Source organism: Carcharodon carcharias, chromosome 8, assembly GCF_017639515.1.
Source record: "Carcharodon carcharias isolate sCarCar2 chromosome 8, sCarCar2.pri, whole genome shotgun sequence".
Classification (NCBI taxonomy): Eukaryota; Metazoa; Chordata; class Chondrichthyes; order Lamniformes; family Lamnidae; genus Carcharodon; species Carcharodon carcharias.
The window spans coordinates 79,325,977-79,348,529 of NC_054474.1; the positions used below are offsets into that span (position 1 = coordinate 79,325,977).

Genomic DNA, 22,553 nt, shown 5'->3' on the forward strand with positions numbered 1-22,553 from the left:
ATTAATGGGACCAAGTTGACAAAAATCTCTTGGACCTGATGGCCCAAAACCTCATGCTCTAAAAGAGGTGGCTACAGAGAAAGTGGATGCACTGATTGTAATCTTCCAGGATCTAGGACACTTGGAATAGTGACACATTTAGTTCATTGAATTGGAGCAGTTCATTCAGACCGTTAATAGCAAAAATGTGAATGCTATATTAGCACTAGGTATATGCACACAAATAAGCCTTTATTCAAAAAGTTTAAAGATACACTATACATAAATATAAAAAGCTGAAAGTGATGAGTTCTCTCCCACACTGTGGGAAACATATACATCCAAATCAAACATATGAGAACAGAAATCCAGAGAGACTAGGAAATTTCAGTGTTGATATTAAGGATAATCTGAAATTTCAAGTTGTAAGTCTTCCGAAGTCATCTTCCATTATTGGCAATTCAACCTCCCCAATTTCATCCAAGTCTGCCAAAATGTCAGCATTCATGTCGAAATCCATCACCAAATCTACAATTAAAAAAAAAGTGGAATAGTTTCTTTACCAAATAAAAAGACCCAAGGCATAGTGACAATAAAAAAAAAACAGGAAGTCCTTGTTTGACATTACAATTGGCATTCCCAAAAATGTTAATCAGATTTTCCCATTACAACCAATTTAAAAGCTATAACTCCTTTATCAGAAAAAACATTCTGCCCTGCAAGTTGAAATATTTAGCATGCTAAATAAAATGAGACATGTTCTAGAAGTAAGCCACAAGCCAGAAAAGCAGCTATAGGGAGGTTTGGTAGCAAGAGAGGCCACTAAAATGGCATTGATCTGGTCCTCTGACTCCACATTAGACCTGGCATGAAACCATATTAAAATGAAACTCCCAACACCAGCCCCATTAACTGATCGGCAATAGAGCAGAACGACTTAAAATGGGGCAACTTATCAACTTATCACAGGGACTTACCGGATTCTTTTGAAAGTGAAGGCCATTCTATAGGTGAAGGGATTTTGTTCAGCACCTTTTCTATTAAGGCTTCTTCTTTCTCAAGAAAGAAGAGTGGCAGACCTGCCAGACAGATGTGATCAATCTTATGTTCCTCCGGCACATTAAAGTTCTCAAAGTCTGTAATTAATATATGAAAGAAGGTTCAGTTTCTCTTCCTCTAATCGTTCCATATAAACCAACTTTAACTTGAGAGCTGTGCTACTTGAAGTAGAAATTGTGTATGATCAAGTTGTTCAGTTTAGTGAATACAGCAGATTATTTACCTTAAAAAGGAACCAAGTAATGCAAGGTATGACAAGTACAGCATTTTGAAACATTGGATTTCTTTTAAGCAGAGGGCCACATTGGTAGGAAAGATCCACATACCAAACGGTTTGATGCACTATTGTGCACGAACAATTGTGTACATAAGAACTAGGAGAAGGAGTAGGCAACTCAGCCCCGTCATTCAATACGATCATGGCTGATCTCACTTCGGCTTCAACTCCAATTTCCCACCCTCTCCCCATAACCTTTCAACCCATTACTAATTAAAAACCTGTCTATCTCCTCCTCAAATTTATTCAGCGTCCCAGCATCCACTGCACTTTGAGGTAGTGAATTCCACAGATGCACGACCCTTTGAGAAAAGTAATTCCTCCTCATCTCGGATTTAAATCTACCACCCCTTAGCCTAAAACTATAGTCTCTCATTCTAGAATGCCCCACAAGGGGAAACATCCACTCCACGTCTACTTTGTCTATCCCCTTTAGCATCTTATATACCTCAATTAGATCTCCTCTCATCCTCCCAAACTCTAGCGAGTATCGGCCTAAACTGCTCAATCTCTCCTCATAAAACAAGCCCCGCATCTCTGGAATCAATCTAGTGAATCTCCTCTGAACTGCCTCCACTGCAACTACATCCTTCCTCAATTAAAGGGGACCAAAACTGTGCACAGTACTCCAGGTGCAGTCTCACCAATGCCTTGTACAGTTGCAACAACACTTCCCTATTTTTATACTCTATTCCTTTAGCAATAAATGCCAAAATTCCATTTTCCTTCCTTACTACCTGCTGTACCTGCATACTAGCTTTCAGTGATTCATGCACGAAGACACCCAGATCCCTCTTCACTGAAGCATTCTGAAGTTTCTCTCTATTTAAATAATGTCACCTTTCTATTCTTCTGACCAAAAGCCATTCAAGCCTGCTCCAGGCTTTGATAAGATCATGGCTGATCCAATTGTGGCTTCAGTTGTGTTTTCCTGCCCACCCCCAATACCCTTGTCAGTCAAGAATCTACCTCTGCCTTGAAAAATATTCAATAGCCTTGCCTTGCCCCCTCCTTGGGGAAAGGGTTTCACATATTCACAACAAAAAAAATTCTCACCCATCTTAAATGAGACTCCCTTTATCTTTAAACTGTGCCCCCTAGTTTGAGTCTCCCCCACAAAGGGAAAATGTCCTTTCAGCATACACCTCTCAAGTCTCCACAGGATCTTATGTTTCAATAAGATCACCCATCATTCTTCTAAACTTCAATGATGCAGGCCCAATCTTTCCTCATAAGATGTCCCCAATCCGAGGAATTCAGTTTGATTCTCAATCAGGATTTTTCGCCCACAAACAACTCAAGTTGCATTTATGTTGTGACTTTCATGGCCCAGGATGTTCCAAATTTAATGAATTACATTTAAACGTAGCCATTGTTTCAATTAAGAGAAACGGGCTAGCAATTTGCACAAAAGCAAAGATTTCAATGCTAAAGTACCAGTTTAAAAAAAAATCATGTTGTTAGATGAGGGATAAATACTGATGATACTGGAGGGGACTGAAGGCATGGTGGCTAAATTTGCAAATGACACAAAGGTAGGAAAGGATGTTGTGAAGAGGACATAAGGAGGTTGCAGACCGATAGGTTGAGCGAGTGGACAAAAATCTGGTAAATGGAGTATAATGTAGGAAAATGTGAAGTTGCAGGAAGAATAAAAAGAGCAGAGTATTATTTAAACAGAGAACGGCTGCAGAATTCCGAGGTGCAGAGGGTTCTAGTGCACGAATCACAAAAAGTTAGTACGCAGGAATGGAATGCTATCCTTTATTACGGAGGGGGTGTGGTGGGGGGGTGGGGGTGGATTTCTGCTTCAGTTATACAGGGCATTGGCGAGACCACATCTCGAATAGTGCGCGCAGTTTTGGTCTCTTTATTTAAGGAAGGATGTTGGCAGCAGTTCAGAGGAGATTTACTAGATTGATACCTGGAATGAGTGGGTTTTCTTATGAGGAAAGGTTAGACAGATTGGGTTTGTTTCCACTAGACTTTAGAAGAGTGAGGGGTGACTTGATTGAAGTATACAAGATCCTGAATAGTATTGAGAAGGTGGACATGGAAAGGATGTTTCCTCTTGTGGGTGAGTCCAGAACTAGGGGGCACTGTTTTAAAATTAAGGGGTGCCCTTTTAGGACAGATGAGAAGAAATGTTCTCTCAGGAAACACTTTGGAACACCTGCTTCCACTGCCTTAGAAAGCAGGTCACTGAATATTTTTAAGGCAGAGGTAGATGGATTCTTGTTAAGAAAAGGAATCAAAGGTTATTGGAGGTAGATGGGAATGTGGAATCTGGAATCTGAAACAAAGTCAGCCATGATCTTTCTGAATGGTAGAGCTGGCTTGAGGGGCTAAATGGCCTACTTCTGCTCCTATTTTGTATGTTCGACACAGCTTATAATGAAACTAGTTCTACTCCTATATTCTCCCTAAAGCTCTCCATAATATTTAATTTTCCTCTAAAGTCTCTACCATAATTACAATGGTAAATTAGAAAATTCACAGGGTGTGAAAAGTCACAAGGCTCATCCCCAATTGCCTTTGAGGTGTAGGTGAGCTGCCTTCTTGAACTGCTGCAGTCCAAATAGTGTAGGTACACCCAGTGCCTAGGAAGGGAGTTCCAGGATTTTGACCCAGCAACAGTTGGAAAACAATGAAATAGACCCAAGTCAGGATGGTGTGGTGACTGGAGGGGAGCTTTCAGGTGGGTGTTATTCCCATACATCTGCTGCCCTTGTCCTTCTAGGTAGTACGGGTCACCTTGGTGAGTTGCTGCAATGCATCTTATAGACGGTACACACTGCTGCCACTGTGCTTTAGTGATGCTGATTGAATGTTGAAGGTGGTGGATGGGGTGCCAGTCAAGTGGGCTGCTTTGTGTTGGATGGTGTCAAGGTTCGAGTGCTTTAGGGGCTGCACTCTTCCAGGCAAGTGGAGAATATTACATCACACTCCTGACTTGTGCCTTGTAGATAGTGGACAGGCTTTGGGGAGTCAGGTGGTGAGTTACTCACTGCAGAATTCTCAACCGCTGACCTGCTCTTGTAGCCACAGTATTTATACGTCTCTTCCAGTTCAGTTTCTGGTCAATGTCAACATCTTGGGGGTTACAAGTGGGAGATTCAGTGATGGTAATGCCATTAATGCCAATGGGAGATGTTCATTGCCTGGTACAAATGTTACTTGCCACTTAACAGTCCAAAGATGGAAAGTTAACAGAATTCGGCATTTGATTGATGCTATAAATCCCACAGCAAATTTGAACAGGTTGCATTGGGAGACCAGTGAGTCCTGAGAACACTTATGGTGACTGGAGGAAAAGGGAGCTCTGGAGCAACAACCACTCACTCCCTCCAATACAACCTTATTGTTTCCTTCTACTAAAAGCCCTTCAAATTTCCTTTAGGCTCTTCAAATGTTAAAACTTGCAGAAACTCCCAAATAGTCTCACCACTACATACCAGTGATTACACTTAGTTTCCAACCAGAAAGATAAACAAAAAACCCATGAGCAATGCAAAAAAATTTTCAAGCAATGGTTGGAAAAGGTCAAACAATTGACAATGGGAAGTCTCCTGAACTAAGACACCCCACCAAAAGCTTGGTTGGTAGGAAGCTTACTTTTAACCAATGCAATGTGTTTTTATAATTTATATCTTTAAATTCACTTCCCTCATTAATCCACTTCATCCAAATTTTAGTTTCTTACCAAAAGGATTGTATGGAATAAAAGTTTCAATTTCAGGATAGTCTTCAGATTTTTCAACAGTGCATTTTGGTGGCTCCGAAATGGAAAATTTTTCTGTGGACTGGAAGTACAAGTACTTAAATCAGCATTTTTTCACACATTTGGTCATGTAACATACAGCTTATAATGTTTTCTAATTTAGTGTTTGTTCACTTTGGGCCTTCAACTTACACTTTTTATCCCTCTTTGGGGAAATACTGGGAAACATTTGAAGGATTAGCAAGCTCATTATCAAACTGTTTAAACAGTGTTATAAACATTTCTTCTAAGGCTAAGAGGCCCTGGACAAAGACTTGAACCCAGAGCTTCTGGCACAGAGGATGGGGTTGAACCGACAAGAACTCCTTCAGTTTAGTATATAATACACGTACATAGGCCCTCAAGAATGGAATCGTGATTTTAGATTGTTGGCTCTCCATTCCTGTGCCCAGTGTCAGAAAAACAGATTAATTAAGACCCATTTTCACTATGGTTAATGCAGAACTTCAAAATCTCTCTAATCAAGAATTTGACCCGTCCCAAAAAGAAACTTGTACATTAATTTAAAACAGATCCATTCTCTAAATTTCAACTATTTGGGGATCAGAAGGGATAAGGAGAGTCCACCTACAAAGTCTCAAAAAAAGGGATTAGAATGAAACCACACGACCACCCGGCATCGACCTAGGCACTGGAAACAGCAAGCTCAGTCCTGTCGACTCTGCAAAGTCCTCCTTACTAACATCTGGGGGCTAGTGCCAAAATTGGGAGGGCTGTCTCACTAGTCAACCAACAGCCTGACAGTCATCTTCATAGGTTCATACCTTACAGGTAATGTTCCAGATACCACCATCATCAGGTATGTCCTGTCCCACCGGCAGGACAGACCCAGCAGAGGTGGCAGCACCGTGGTATACAGTCGGGAAGGAGTTGCTCTGGGAGTCCTCAACATTGACCCGAGATGTCTCATGGCATCCGGTCAAAGATGGGCAAGGAAACTCCTGCTGATTACCACATATTGCACCTTCCTCAGCTGATGAATCAGTGCTCCTTCATGTTGAACACCACTTGGAAGAAGATCCGAGGGTGACAAGGGCATAGAATGTATTCTGGGTGGGGGACTTCAATGTCCATCACCAAGAGTGGCTCGGTAGCACCACTACTGAAGGAGCTGGCCAACTGACAAGTCCTAAAGGACACAGCTGCTAGAATGGGTCTACGGCAGGTGGTGAGAGAACCAAGAGGGAAAAACTACTAGAGCTCATTTCACCAGCCTGCCAGCCGCAGATGAATCTGTCCATGACAGCATTGGTAGGAGTGACCACCGCACATTGTGGAGATGGAAGTCCCGCCTTCACATTAAAGATAGCCTCCATCATGTTGTGGCACTATCACTGTTCTAAATGGGATAGATTTTGAACAGATCTAGCAACTCAAGACTGGGCATCCATGAGGCACTGTGGGCCATTAGCAGTAGTAGAATTATACTCAGACACAGTCTGTAACCTCATGCCCAGCATATCCCTCACTCTACCATCAAGCCAGGGGTTCAAAGAAGAAAGCAGGGTGGCATGCCAAGAGCAGCACCAGGCATACCTAAAAATGAGGCGTCAACCTGGTGAAGCTATAACACAGGACTACTTGCATGCCAAATAGCATAAGCAGCAAAGTGATCGACAGACCTAAGCAATCCCACAACAAACGGATCAGATCCACACTCTGCAGTCCTGCCGCATCCAGTCATGAATGGTGGTGGACAATTAAACAACTCACTGGAGGAGGCTGCTCCACAAATATCCCCATCTTCAATGATGGGGGAGCCCAGCACATCAGTGCAAAAGACAAGGTTTAAGCATTTGCTACAATCTTCAGCTAGAAGTGCTGAGAGGATGATCTATCTCTGCTCCCACTGGAGGTCCACAGCATCACAGATATCAGTCTTCAGCCAATTCAATTCATTCCATGTCATATCAAGAAACAGCTCAAGGCACTGGATAGTGCAAAGGCTATGGACCCTGACAATATTCCAGCAATAGTACTGAAGACTTGCCACGCCCCCTAGCCAAGCTCTTCCAGTACAGCTACAGTACTGGCATCTACCCAGCTATGTGGAAAATTGCCCAGGTATGCCCTGTACACAAAAAGGAGGACAAATCCAACTAGGCCAATTACAGCCTCATCAGTCTACTCTTGATCATCAGTAAAGTAGTGGAAGGGGTCATCAACAATGCTTTCCAGCAGCACTTACTTAGCAATAACCTGCTCACTGACGCCGAGTTTGGGTTCCGCCAGAGCCACTCAGTTCCTGACCTCATTGCAGCCTTGGTTCAAACATGGACAAAAGAACTGAACTCCCGGGGTGAGGAGAGAGTGACTGCCCTTGACGTCAAGGCTGCATTTGACCTAGCATGGCATCAAGGAGCTCCAGCAAAACTGGAGTCAATGGGAATCGGGGGAAAACTCCCTGCTGGCTGGAGACATAACTAGTACAAAGGAAGACGCGTATGGTTGTTGGAGGTCAGTCATCTCAGCTACAGGACATCACTGCAGAAGTTCCTCAGAATAGTGTCCTTGGCCCAACCACCTTCAGCTGCTTCATCAAGGACCTTCCTTCCATAAGGTCAGAAGTGGAAATGTTCGCTGATGATTGCACGATACTCAGGCACCATTCACACGACTCAGGTACTGAAGCAGTCCATATCCAAATGCAGCAAGACCTGGATAATATCCAGGCAGCTGACTGACAACTGGCAAACATTCACACCACACAAGTGTTGAGCAATGACCATCTCCAACAAGAGAGAATCTAACCATTGGCCCTCGACGTTCAATGGCAATACCATCACTGAATCCCACATTATCAACACCCTGGGGGTTACTATTGACCTGAAACTGAACTAGCCATATAAATACTGCGGCTACAAGACCAGGTCAGAGGCTAGAAATCCTGTGACGAGTAACCCACCTGCTGAATCTCCTAAGCCTGTCCACTATCTACAAGTCAGAAGTCAGGAATGTGATGGAATACTCCTCACTTGCCTGGATGAGTGCAGCTCCCGCAACACTCAAGAAGCTTGATACCATCCAGAACAAAGTAGCCTGCTTGATTGGCACCACATCGACATTCACTCCTTCCACTACCGACACACAGTAGCAGTGTGTGCCATCTACAAGATGCACTGCAGGAATTCACCAAGGCTCCTTAGACAACACCTTCCAAACCCATGATCATTGCCTTCTAGGAGGACAACGGCAGCAGATGGAATTACCACCAGCTGGAAGTTCTCCTCCAAGTCACTCACCATCCTGACTTGGAAATATATTGCCATTCCTTCACTAACACTGGGTCAGATCCCTGGAACTCCCTTCCTAACAGTACTGCGAGAGTACCTACACTACAGGGACTGCAGTGGTTCAAGAAGACAGTTCACCAGAGGGGCTGCAGTGGTTCAAGAAAGCAGCTCACCACCGCCTTCTCAAGGGCATCTAGGGATGGACAATAAATGCTGGCCCAGCCAGCGAAGCCCACATCCTGTGAATGAATAGAAAAAATAAACAAGAATCCACATCTGGAGAAGCACAGCTTAGTCCCTTTCTTTGGTTAGCTCCTGGAAGAAGCAGTTAAGTGAGGCTTTCAAGCTCTACAGCAATTATGGGGTTAAAATAGTTCCTGGATGCTAAGCTTGTAGAGTATCACAAAACACATCTCCTGAGGACAACTTGCTGGATGATTGGTGCTTAGCACCCACTTTGATCCAGCAAGTCTGTTCTGGACACACCTGCTCAGTGCTGATATTTCCACAACTGAAATCAATGGATCCCACCAAGATCAGCTGTCCCCAGCTCCAAACTTGATCTTTATGTAAAAGATTTCTCTCCTTGTGACTGGGGTGAATGGATGTTGTCTGGGGCCATTTGGTTGTGACAACTGCCTCCTTCGTTTCTTGATTAGATTGCATGATGGTGGTTATCCTGTGTCATTGTTGTGATGTCCTGAATTCCAGTCCTCCTTCACGATATCACTTTTAGTTATGGGTGGCACTGTGATTGTAACACAATTAGAATAGTATATAAATTGCTTGAAACTCTGTATTGTTGGAGAAGTCTCCTTGTTTACCAGTTGAGATAATCTCCTCTCCAGTGTAAAAAGGCCGCTTGACTTTTGAACGAAAGACCGTGTTGAGTGTTGGTTTAAAATACTCCACAACAAATTGGCGACGAGGATGGGATCCTGCTAAGGACAGAGGAAACGGATGAATGATGGCGTGAGTGCCTTTTAAATTTCCACGCATAGTTAGGGCAAAGCCAAAACTGCCCGCAATCCACCGCCCTGGGACTAAAAGAATTTATGGGTAGGAGTCAAGCCTCAAAAGTGTTTGGGAGTAACGTGTATAGTAAGATACTTGGTATTAGTTGCAAGTAATGCGCTCATTTCGGGAGGAAGTAAAGAGGCATACTGCTGATAATTAACCCAAAACAACAACGGCTGTGGGAAAGTAGTTAGAACTCGAGGGGGATCCAAACAGATTGTTAGCTAGTTATCTGGGAGAAAAGAATCAAAAACTCATTGCAAAAATGAGAGATAAAAAGTGGAACACAGATGACCCAATTGGGAAACAGAGGGCATGATGGAAAAAAGGAAAAGAAACAAAAAGGAAGAAAAGGCCGCTTTGTTAATAGCCAGGGCAAACTGGGATCTGAACAAAAGGTGTGGAAACGCATCTGCCATAGCTAATATTTACCCAGTACTAACAACAGCCCCACAACATGCGACCAAAGGTCCAGATGATTGGGATATAAACAGTGAGGCGTATAATTGTGAAAAAGACAAAGGAGGAAAATATCCGCCTCCGTCATGATGGTGCTGTTGGAGTGTCACCAATTAAAGGAGAAGTTATGCCTGGACCCCCGGATGCGCAAGGCCAACCAGGACTGGCCCGATTACGAACAACGTATGTCCCATTTTCCCGAGTGACAAAATCAAATTATTGGAAATATTGCCAAAACTGACATCCTGCTGGAGCAATGAACTCTTTTGGGCCAAATAGAGAGAAATGCGAATAACCCACCTATTGAGTATTCAGGGCATAGTCGGTCAAGTACGAGTTAAAATGCCTGAGACAAAATGGCAAGAACTAGGCAATGACTTTAGGGACAGCACCTGGTGCGCAGCCATCGCCCAGACCGCCCAAGACTTTCAAACATCGTTTGATAATTTTAAAAGCAGCAGTGACTACCGCACCGGGAGTGGTGCCAGCGAATTGGGGTATGATAACGGGAATAACACAGAATAAAGGGGAATTGGCACACAAATATGGTGAAAGAAAGAGGACATCCTATATAGTACACTCAGGCATACGAGACCCAGCAAGGAATGATGCAGCATTCTTAAAAATGTTTAAAGATAGACTGAGAAAAGCACATCAGGATGTAAAAAGGACGAGACTAGTCACAATGTAGGATTATGACTCCTTAGTTGGATTGGCTACGGACATAGACAATCAACGGAAAGCTAAACTAGCCACAGCAGAGTCAGTGGCAGCCGTAGCAAAAACAGGAAGAAAAGGTGAGGTTTGCAAGAATTGCAACTGTCCAGGACATAAGTGCAATGAGCACCATATGCCAAAAAAAGGACAATAGGAGAAAGTGTAGGAACTGTAACAAGCCTGGCCATGAGACCAAGGACTGTTGGTCAGCTGGGGGAGGCAAAGCAGGACAGGGCCCCAAACAACAATCAGTCCCTTGAACTGGAGGAACATCCAGTATGGAGGACATGAACAAAAACCAACTGATTGTGATAATCAAAACCCTGAGTCAGAAACAATACATAGCAGCAGTCCCCAGAGAGGACCAAGACCCCTGAATATGTTTTAGGCGCTGAGTTAGGGGGCCGGCAGTGCGAAGTGTTAATAGATACAGAGGCCTCAGTATCCATAACAAATTTGAAGCTGCCTTTCACCAAACATTCGATATTAATACAGGGAGTGGGAGGGAAAACAGGTTAGGGCTTATAAAAGTGAGAGACAATCATTGGAGATGGGGGTATAATCTTCCCAATACAATTGTGGGTATTTGAGAACCCTGAAGGGACAATTTTAGAAATAGATATATTGAATGAACTAAGCTTACTAACAGATGTTAAAGACAAGGGAATAATATGGAGGGACTTTGAGGAAAAGACCCAAAGTCCAGGCACCCGATATATGGCACAAATATCCAGCGCAAAATCCGTAAGTTGGGATTGAAGCAAGGAGGGCAAGTGGGAACCACTGTGTGAGACAACTGAAGGAGTTTGGGCAGAATCTAAACAAGGCTGCAGACTGATAAGGACGGAACCGATTAAGACACCAGGGCTGGATCACCGAGCCCATAGACAATACCCAATAAAACCAGAGGCAAGGGAAGCCGTGCAGAGTATGGTGGCCAGTCTAGTAGAACAATTGGGTGTTGAGAGAAACCATATTGACCAGTAATTGACCTATATGACCCATAAAGAAACGGGGTGGATCATATCGACCGACAGTCAACTGTATTGCCCTTGATAAAGTAACCCCACGATAACACCTCATAGTGGCGAGTCCCTCCATGATATTGAATGGATTAAAACCTGAACAGTGTTCACAGACTTAGACAGTGCCTACGGGTTCTGGTCTGTACTGTTGGATAGCGAGTCACAAGAAAAATTCCACCATTCATGGTGGAAGAGAAACAATACACTTGGGCCAGAGTCCCACAGGGATTCCATAACAACCCTGATGTATTCCAAGATGTATTGAGCCAAACCCTGGAAGGAATGGATTCGGGAAAGGACCAAAGTGCGCTACTATAACATGTAGATGATATACTGATAGCCTCAAGAATGAAAAGGGACACATGAGCGCTCTAATATGCACTTTGCCAGCCCTAAAGGAGGCAGGATTTAAAGTAAATCCAAAAAAGGCACAGCTGCAACTACCACAGGTTAAATACCTGGGACATAAAGTTAGTCAGGGTTGTAAGATACTCCGCTAAGAAAGAAAAACTGCCATCAAAAACATGCCAAGACCGATAACCGTCAGAGGAGCGAGCAAGGTGTTAGGACTATGTAATTACTGCAGAAACTTCATACCAGATTTTGTGGCATCTGTGAAGCCAATAAAGCGATTAGTAAAGGGAGTAAAGTCGGCAGCAGGAAAGATAGAATGGGAACCAGGACAGGATAAGGCCTACAGAGCTGAAGGCTGCCCTGACATCAGCCCTCGCCCTTAGATTGCCCAATATGTCCCGACCATTCCACGTGAACTACAACATGGATGGAAACTTCTACAATACAGTAATGTTACAAGAGTATGGTGGGGACATGAGGCCTGTAGCTTATTATTCCACCCAGCAGTCCCCGGTAGCCCAGGGTATGGCAAGATGCTAGCCGCATTAGATTGTGCAATATGGGCAGTGCAAGCCGATACCCATGACAGGACAGATGGTGTTGCACATGCGATATACACTGGTGGACCCGCTGAACACAGGGGAATTGAAATCTGTTTCAGGCAGCAGAAGAGCTGCACGGGAAGCAGTCCTAATACCTACAGACAAGTCAGTTCAGATAGTGAGGGATACGGGAGTAAACCCCGCTGAAGGCATATTAGCAGAAGGGGAAACACGTGAGTGTCAGGCCACAATAGGCAAAGAAACACAACTGGAGGGAAGTGTCTCAGTCCAGGTGGCCGAGCTGACTACCCTTACAGAAGCCTTGAAACTGGCAAAAGGAAAAAGGGTTAACGTCTATACAGAGGGCTGATATGCTCTCGGGGTGGTACATGATTGCTTAGAATAGGTGAAGATACATCACCTCATCAGGAGGACACAAAAGGCATGAGAATGTGGTGAGAGGGTTAGTGGAGGCAGCACGAGGGCCAGCAGAGGCAGCTGTGATTAAAATATGAGTTCACTGAAAGGTGGAAACTGAGGAAGAGAGAGGAAATATGCTAGCGGACGAGGCAGCCAGACAAGCGGCTGAGAAACACCGGCCTCAGTTGCCGCTGCAGCAATGGGACCATGTGAAATGATTATTACAAAGATACAGGATGAAGCTAGTGTGGAGGAGCAAGAACGATGGGGTATGATGGAAAGATTCATGGGTAATGGCCCCAGATTGTAGCCAAACAAACCTACCGGAAATCTATCATGAGCCTGACTACAGTGGGCACCAGGCAATGTATGATAGGCTAACAAAGGAATGGTGGTGGAACGGAATGGGGAGAGATGTGTCCAAACACTGTCAGCGATGCATAACATATGGATGGTACAACCACAGAAAGCCAAAGTTAAAATGGCCCACCAGCCAAGACCTAAAGGCTCATGGGAAAATCTGCAAATAGGTTTTAACCAGACCCCTGCTTAACAATAGGGGCAAGAAGTACTGCTTAGTCGTAATCGATCAATTTACCAGGTGGGTGGAAGTGGTTTCCACCCAAGACTGTAACGCTAGCCCAAATACTGGCATACGAAATAATTCCCCACTGGGGAGTTCCCTTACAGATAGACTCAGACCAAGGTACTCACTTTACAGGGAAGGTTATGAAGGAAGCCTGTAAATTGTTAGCAGTCCAACAGAGATTCCATGTCCCATATCACCCACAAAGCTCAGGTATGGTTGAGCAAATGAATATAACTATAAAAACTGCTCTGGCAAAAGCTATTGCAGAAACAAGACAAGGATGGGTAGATGTTCTCCTCTGTAAACTCATGCGCCTACATGCAACACCCAACCATTTGAGCTAATGATGGGACATGCTATGCAACTACCAGAAGGAATATCGACTAGTAGCGAGGAACTAGAACCAGTAAGGGACCACATTAGGAACTATGTACAACAATTAGATAACCAACTACGTGAGTTGAGACAGGTGGTGAGAGGACAAGACATCCAAGATCAGGAAAAGGAAGAATAAGGTTAGTAATGAACCAGTGCTCAAGATAGGGGAGAGGGTATACCTACAGGTGGCCCGAACGGGTAGGATTCGCCCCGAGTTGGATAGGCCTGTACGAGGTGACGATGACCAGCAGTACATCTGCTTGTGTGGATATGAAAGGGAGATAGAAGGGTCACAACTAAAACGTTTTACTGATCTGGAGGACCAAGGAACCATGGACCCGGAACGACCAAAAAAGCCGTGTAGTCTATCACGAGTGCAGTGGCTCTTTACCAAATACAGTTTTAACCGATTTCGTTTTACAGAACTTACTAACCGACTGGTGATGGCCAGAGTTGTGCTTATCCCCAAACAGTATGGCCACCATAAAAGCATTAATTTTGATGAGTCTGACGATCGGAACAATTCTCACGACAAGCGCAACAGAACGTGAAGAAATGGAATGCAGATTGAGATCCCCCAAAGGGGACTCTAAAACGGGTTTCACCTTGTCAACCAGTTACGAGTGTGAAAAACAGGAAAAATGGTGTCATACGTGTAACAGTGCATGGGTAAGCTAGAGTCCAACACCATGTGGGCCGTATAAAATGACTAATGCTACCAGTATGGCGAGATGCACACGAGAGCAGCATTTTACGGGGTCAAGTAGGGGGAGGATGTGTCTTGGGCTGCGAGGGTAGTGTTGTAAGATGGACTATTGTATAGCGTGTTACAACATCCCCCAACAATGAGGGCACCCACATCGTCAACCATAACTATACCAACGATTGCATCAACGAGGACAGCACCGTTACAGTGCCCACTAAACAGGCTGGTATTATTTACGGACAATGAGCAACTGTATGATAATGAAAAACCTGAAATTGTATCGGTATTGCTGAACCTAACAGCATTACAATGGCCTAGGTATTGTGGCAAATTTGATGGTATTAAGAAATTGTATGAAAGACTAAGAAAGGAGATAATCAATAAGGCAGCCGTTGCCACGGGTGCAACTAGGTTTAGAAGGCACGCTGCATTCTACCGCAGGGCAAGGAGAGGTTTAATCAATGATGTTTTGACCGGAGTAAATACAGCAGCATCCTTTGTGAATGCGTTAGATGTACAAACTAGTGTAGAACGGCCAAAGGAGGTACTACAGGGGTTAATGCAGAGAGGAAATCAAGCCGCCCAGACAGGAGTACGATTAGAACCCGGACAGTTACAGACTTGTTAAGGGGGAATAAAGGTAATACAAAGCCATGTTGAGATTATTGACGGACTGAATGACAAACCTGGAACAGGCTGGGGCGGGAGAAAAGAGAGACCTATGTCACGCTTATGGCCAGTGGGTAGTAGGACAACTAAGACATAACCTGGCTCAGATCCAACAAGGTGAGGTGCCCAATTGGATCAACAGTTCCTACCTCCACGACCTCGCACAACAACTGGGTTTGGTGAATGCCTGCATTCTCAAAGTTATGACCAGGGTCTAGCTAGTGGTCCAAGACTGTGTAGCAAGTACTACCCAGATGGTGGGGGGGTACTCATTATCCCCATAGTCGAATCAGATGCTCAACCATATCCTCCATACCAAGTGGAAAACACTGGCCTGATCTGAGGGGAAACCTATTTTAGGTATTACCCAACGGACATATATGCCATTATGCTGGAAGTGTCCCACACCGATCAACACTATACCTACGCAGGGTACAAAAGCCAAGGTGGATACTGTGTCACTACCACTGAAGTTGAATATCAATACGTGTGATATCATAATGCCAAATTTCTGCTTTAAACCCTGGGTCCCTGTTACTATTGGACATACTAGACCGGTGTATGTATAAAAAAAGAGGGAGCTGGTTACTATAAATGTTACAGATCAGGTAGGTGAGGACCTGGAACAATATGTAGACCCTGTGGGGGCACCTATTCCCCACTTACAAGAAATTAATGAGAGTTTAGGCAGAGTAGTGCAACAATACCACTTTTTGAAACAGAGTCTAACGATTTTGAAGAAAGATATAGAAAAGGGTCTAAGGGTCAGAAATTGGTGGGAACGACAGTGGAACTGGGGAGTAGGTGTTGAAACCCACCCTTGGTTCAGAATTATCTCACGTGTCTTGGTAGTGTCACAATTGCTATTAGCTATAGGTTGGGGAATTGCAGCACGTAGGAAGAAACAGGAAAAGAAAAAAAGCAAAGGCATTGCTTAAGGAACAGCAAAACTTGTTGTTCGAGAACCAGTGCCCAGGAGTATTATAAGATACATCCTGAGTCGTCCAAACTGTGTGCCTGATCACTACAATAGGACAAAGGACCCAGGACATCATAGGATTAGGTTGGTTTACTTGGCCAGGGTAGCCAGGTACCAAAAGGGGGGGCCTGAAGTGCGGCTCAGGCTCTACAGCAATTACGGGGTTAAAATGGTTAAAATGATCCAGCAAGTCTGTTCTGGACAGACCTGCTCAGTGCTGATGTTATTTCCACAAATGAAATCAATGGATCCCACCAAGATCAGCTGTCTCTGACTCCAAACTTGGATCTTTACGTTCAAGATTTCTCATCTTCTGTGACTGGGGTGAATGGATGTTGTCTGGGACCATTTGGCTGTGATAATTGCCTCCTCCATTTCTTAATTAGATTGCATGATGTGTCATTGTTGTGATGTCCTGAATCCCAGTCCTCCTTAATGGTATCAGTTTCTGTTGTAGGTGGCACTGTGATTGTAACTCAATTAGAATAGCATAAACTGCTTGAAACTGTATTGTTGGAGATCTCCTGGTTTAGAGATTGTCTCCCCACCAGTGTAAAAATAAAGGCTGCTTGACATTTGAACAAAACACCCTGTGTAGAGTGTTGGTTTAAAATACTCCACAACAAGTACACTGCCACTTTGAGAAATGAAATGAGAAAATGTATACATTTTGTGCAAGTCACAATGTTGCAGGCTCTGGCAATGTACACAGTAGTATTAAGTACAAAAGCCAAAAGCAATTCAAGGAATTCTCACTATCTTGGTGACCGCCACCTGCCTTCACTCCTAAACAGGATTTCTTATTCCATCCTTCCACCTCACTGGTCGCTGCTAGTTCAGCAGCTACACCAACAAGAACTTTGCACTCGTGTTTGCCTTGCTACCTGCTCACATAGAAAAGATCACTCTTGGCTTCTCCACTCTTCCCTAAAGCAACCTCTCAATTTTTCTCTTTGCTCAAGATCTAATTCCCTGAACAGGATCACAAAAAAAATGTCAACAAAATTATTTTTGGGGAAGTAACTAAAGTTCATACTAAGTTCACTAAACTACAGTGAACCGATAAGTTCTATGCACCAAGGACAACTAAATGGCAAAAGACAGGCTGCAGAATAAAACAGCAAAACTTGCTAATGTGGAACAGGTATTGATGTGGCAAGAATAATTTTAGTGGTGTAGGGGGCCTGACTCAAATAGGAATGAGCAAAAATGGTTCATACTTTTGAACTCCTTAGCTGTAATTTGCTACCAATCAGCCACATCACCTTGAAATAGAAAATGTTGGAAATATTCAGCAAATTCAGGCCGTATTTGTGCTGAGAAATTCAAGGTTAACATTTCACATCGACAACTTTGCTAGAATGGTTTGTCCATAAGTTGACGACTTGAAATGTAACCCTATTTTCTGCCTGCCCCAAGTGTTTCCAACAAAGATAACTAATTGTGAAAAATGTCATATTTAAATACCTTAACATTTTTAAAGATTTGTGTGTGGCTTTTCTTTTTATTGACTTTATCCGGTCTCTTTTTCTGCGAGTAACCAGTTATGCTACCTGCTCGCAATGAACAGTTCACATCCCCTAGGGCTTTTCTTGCAGATTGCTGCAAGCGAGGAGTTATAGTTAACACCTTTCCAGTTTGTGGAGTCTGCAGTAGAGATGTGTCAGTCATTGCTGAAACAAGAAAATTTGAAATTCGCATAAAAGTTCAGACAGTAGTTTTGATATCAGCTGACATACAAGCAAAGTGCCAATATCGTTGACAAATGAAAACAGGCATTACTTTACCATATTAATAAGTCAAATAGAACCAAGATAACCTGGATCTAGTTTTTTTAAAAAAAGACTTAAAACCCTGCACAAGCCATTTCAGAAATATTTTTAAAATTGGGAGGTTCCAACACAATATTTATGTAGTTCATATGAAACATAAAAATATAACACCGAGCCACATAAGATATTAGGTCAGATGACCAAAAGCTTTGTCGAGGAGGTAGTTTTTAAGGAATGTCTTAAAGGAGGGAAACTGTGACATTCATTCTTGGTAAGAAATTGTAATTAAGACCACTGCACTTCAATTACTGTCTGCATTACAACAGATTCAAACCTCAAGACCAAGATATTATTTTAGCACAATAGGCCAAAATTTAGTGATCCAATAGTAAGTTATTTAAACCCCTTTTGCTCAAGTGGAGATGAATAGAAACTTTAAAAAAAAGCCATATGAACCATATTTACAGCATTACTTACATGAGCCAGAAAGTAGCTTCGGATGGTTTGTGTGGGTATTCAGGAATTCATTTTCTTTCTCAACAAATATTCTCACTGCCATTTCAGTTACAGGTCACTATAAAAATTATACAAATATTTAATGCTTTCAAAATTGATTTTAATATAAAATATCAAGATCTTGACCAAAGAATGTAGGATTTCATTGATTATTTTGCTGGCTAGCAAATTTATGCTAAAATACCAAGTTTAAAAGTGCTTTAGGCAATTAACTTGCCACTTAATGCTCAAGTTTAGTTTACATTAATGGGGAGTGTCTAAAAGGGAACAACTTTTTCCACTTTCACACACATACAACTTTCTCTTCAAAAACGCCCCAGAAATATCTTAGTAAGAAATCAAGTAATTTACACTAAGAACTCTGTATGATGCGCTAAGGTCCTACAGGTGGTCCATGCACTGGTTCAAACTACTGATGTGCAACACAATGACCAAGATCAGAAGAGAACAGGTCAGAACCCTCATCACCACCATTTGGTGGATGTCACACAACCAAACTGGTTCCCATATGCACAACAGCAATATAGTTTTATAAACAAGGTTTGTTACAACTGATCAGATTTTCAAGTCCTGTGGGTTGAAAACGAGGAACCAGCTGAACGTGGAAGCCCTGCATGACACTGAAGATCGCCAGCCCAGAATCACATCAAAAGTGGCATCATTCTTCCCATTAATTCTGATGAGTTTTTTTTTGCGGTGACAAACAATAGCGGATGGAGTAGGATCACCAGTCAGTGGCCAAAAGGGTCTTTTGACCCATCTAAATGATCCACGGACGGAGAAACAATTGAGAACTACTGATTTACACACCCCAGAAAATGGGTTTCCTCAAGTTCTCCAGCTGACAACGTCACATTAAAGTTGAAAATACTCTTCATTTATGGAAAATAATCCATTCACGGTATTGTACTGACCGCAACCTATTTTCGAGCTGTCCAATAACGCAGGAAGTTACAAGTCATGTGAATGTATTTATTTCCCTTCGCTTGTACTTACAGACAAATAGCTAGAGTATAAAGCCCACATTAAAACTTTTAGCATTTCATAAACCAAATTGTTAATCTCATATTAAAAATATAATTTTACCGGCTAATAACAAGTTAAAAACAAGACTGACGGTCACTTTGAAAAGCAACTGCGACTCGAGTACTTAATTATTCCCGAAGTACCAATTTATTTCGACTAAGCTATATAGGTCGCCTAATTAAAACAGCCGAAACACATTATCTTCCAAACTGCTCGAACATTCAACTCACGCCCCAAAATTGAAGTTTATCAAACTTACGACAAATATTAAGCAACAGCACCCATTCGTTAGCTAACCAACAAAATCAAACACTCCTCCAGTGTCCCAGACTTCTAGCGCAAACGTTTCGAATAACGCACAGCGATAAACTGTCGTTTGATTGGATTAAAGCAATCTGACGCGAAAGCCAGAATATCGCAAAGCTAAAAATGCTCAGCTCTTCAACATGAGCACCCCTGCAGGTTGGAGGATTAAAAGAGAAAAAAAAATGTGGATAGTCAGACAAGGAAACAAAAATATCGCAGAGCTTAAAAAAAAGTTCACCTCCTCAACAGATGCAATCCCTGCAGTTTGGAGGACAAAACAAGAGATGCATACAAATACAGAGCGAGTGCTCCCAATTTAGTCAGGCATTAAACACATTCGTAAACATTCCTTTGTTTTAAAATGCTTGAAATTATAATGAGATGAACTGAATATATTTATCAAAAGTGGGCTATTGTGAATGGATTTGGTTTTTAGCTGTTATCAATCCTACAAAACCTATTTAGAAAGTCAAATTAGACTTGTTTGGGTTGTTGTCTTGTTGGGTCCAGGTATAAATTGTTTTGGGAGTAGGTGATTCAAATCTGAATTTCACAGTACAATAAACTAGCAATGTCTTGTACAGGATGCCAATGTAGAACACTACACTCATCTGCATTTCCCTCTCTGATGAAAAGTCATGGGCCTAAAATATTAACTGTTTCTCTCTCCACAGATGCTGCCTGACCACGCTGAGTATTTCCAACAGTTTGTTTTTATTCAGATTTTCAGCATCCAGAGTATTGTGCTTTTTCACTTTCCTTCTTCATTTGATTGTTAAATCCAGCAGGCAACCTGCCTATCTGTCTGTACAGCAGCAGGCGGCAGATGGCCTGCTTGCCAGCGGAGCAATTGAGGCACTTAAGTGGGAAATTAATTTCTACTTAAGGGTCTCATCCTGTTACTGCTGTGATTTAACTGGCAGCAGGAGATTCCCACACCAAGTGAAGCTGACTCTGTACTCCCCTCACTGGCGCCTAACTCCATGCAACCCCATCCTGCCACACTTATACAATTACAATCCCTGGTGAAGGCCCCAGTGTCATACCGGCAGTGACCACCACTCTTGGTGGTGCTACCAGTAGTGGAGAACAGTCTGATTCATCTCCCGTGCCTCAGCCCTTACTCCTTCCTCTCCAACCCGGAACTGTGATAGGGTCCCCCTTGTCCTCACTTTTCACCCCACGAGTGTCTGCATTCAAAGGATCATCCTCCGCCATTTCCGCTAACTCCAGCGATACCACCACCAAACACATTTTCCCAACCTCTCCCGCTGGCAATCTGTAGGGACCGTTCCTCTAGGACACCCTCCATTCCTCCATCACCCCCAACAGCTCAGCCCCCTCCCACAGCATTTTCCCATGCAATCGCAGAAGGTGCAACACCTGCCCCTTTACCTCCTCACCGTCCAAGGGCCCAAACACTCCTTTCAGGTGAAGCAGTGCTTCACTTGCACCTCCTTCAATTTAGTCTACTGCATTCGCTGCTCCTTATGCGGTCTCCTGGAGAGACCAAACGCAGGCTGGGTTACCACTTTGTGGAACATCTTCTGTCTGTCTGCAAGTATGATCCAGACCTTCCTGTCGCTTGCCATCCTGCTTTCATGCCCACATGTCTGTCCTTGGCCTGCTGCAATGTTCTAGTGAAGCCAAACACAAACATCTTCTGATTAGGCACTTTACATCCTTCTGGACTTAACATTGAGCTCAACAACTTTAGACCATGGAGTCTCTCCTCCATCCCCAAGCCTTTTTTCAATATTCATTTTTATTTATCGTTTTATCCCCATCTTTTATTCAATTTTTTTTCCACCCCCGTCCCCTCCCCCACCCCACCTCCACAAGAGCCATCTGTCACTTGTTCAAGTTGTTCTTTCTAGATTGCTTACCCTTTTCCTGCTTTTATCACATTCTTCTTCCTTACCTTAATGCCACCATCAGCGCCTCCTTCAGCTAGTACCACTACCATTAACACCTTTGTCCTTTTGTTCATGACATCTTTGTCAATCTCTCCTTTGCACCCACCTTTTGCTGGTCTTCTATCCAGCTTCACCTGCTCCACCCGCCTTAAACAGTATAAATTTAATCATATTTTTACTTCTCTTTAGCTCTGAAGAAGTCATATGGACTTGAAATGTTAATTTTGTTTTTCTCTCCAGATGCTGTTATATCTGCAGAGTTTTTCCAGCATTTTCTGTTTTTGTTTCATTTTTCTACCTTGTTGGTCAGATGCCAATGTTGTCACTACTGGAACAACTTGATTAGGGACACAGCTAGTTCTGGAGCAAACGTCCTTGGTACTACAGCCGAGATGTTGTCAGGGACCATAGCCTTAGCTGTATCCAGTGAGATCAGCTGTTCCTAGATATTACCTTAAGTGAATTTTATTGGCGAAAGTTTAGGATCTATGATGGTAGATACCTGAGGAGGCCGAGATAGATAATCTAGCTGAAGATGTTTATAGGACTGCAGAGCTTTGATCTGATCTGTTGGTTGCGGAATCCTTAGTTCAGTCTATAGCATGCTGCTTCCACTGTTTAACATGCATGTAGCTTACCAGGTTGGCACCTCATTTTTATGTACATCTGGTGCTGCTCTTGACATGCCTTCTTCCACTCTTATTGATCCAAGGTTGGTCCGCTGGCTTGATGGTAATGGTAAAGTGACAGGTATGCTAGGTCATGAAGTTACACATGGTTGTATACAATTCTGCTGCTGATGGCCACAACACATCATGGATGCTCAGTTCTCA

At 43.1% G+C, this 22,553-nt stretch overlaps 1 protein-coding gene across 2 annotated transcripts; it reads right to left on the reverse strand.

The window, feature by feature from the left end:
• Positions 1 to 214: 214 nt before the first annotated feature.
• Positions 215 to 19,850, reverse strand: pttg1 (PTTG1 regulator of sister chromatid separation, securin). Of its 2 annotated transcripts, XM_041194150.1 has the most exons (7): positions 19,758 to 19,850; positions 18,434 to 18,530; positions 17,652 to 17,857; positions 9,154 to 9,267; positions 5,019 to 5,118; positions 957 to 1,115; positions 215 to 507 (listed from the first exon to the last, which is right to left on the reverse strand). In XM_041194150.1, the coding sequence occupies exons 2-7, from the start codon at positions 18,513 to 18,515 to the stop codon at positions 398 to 400; spliced, it is 771 nt and encodes a 256-aa protein (XP_041050084.1). In that variant the 5' UTR covers positions 18,516 to 18,530; positions 19,758 to 19,850; the 3' UTR covers positions 215 to 397. The 2 variants fall into 2 exon arrangements, with proteins under 2 accessions (XP_041050084.1, XP_041050085.1); XM_041194151.1 differs by lacking the exon at positions 9,154 to 9,267.
• Positions 19,851 to 22,553: the final 2,703 nt, after the last annotated feature.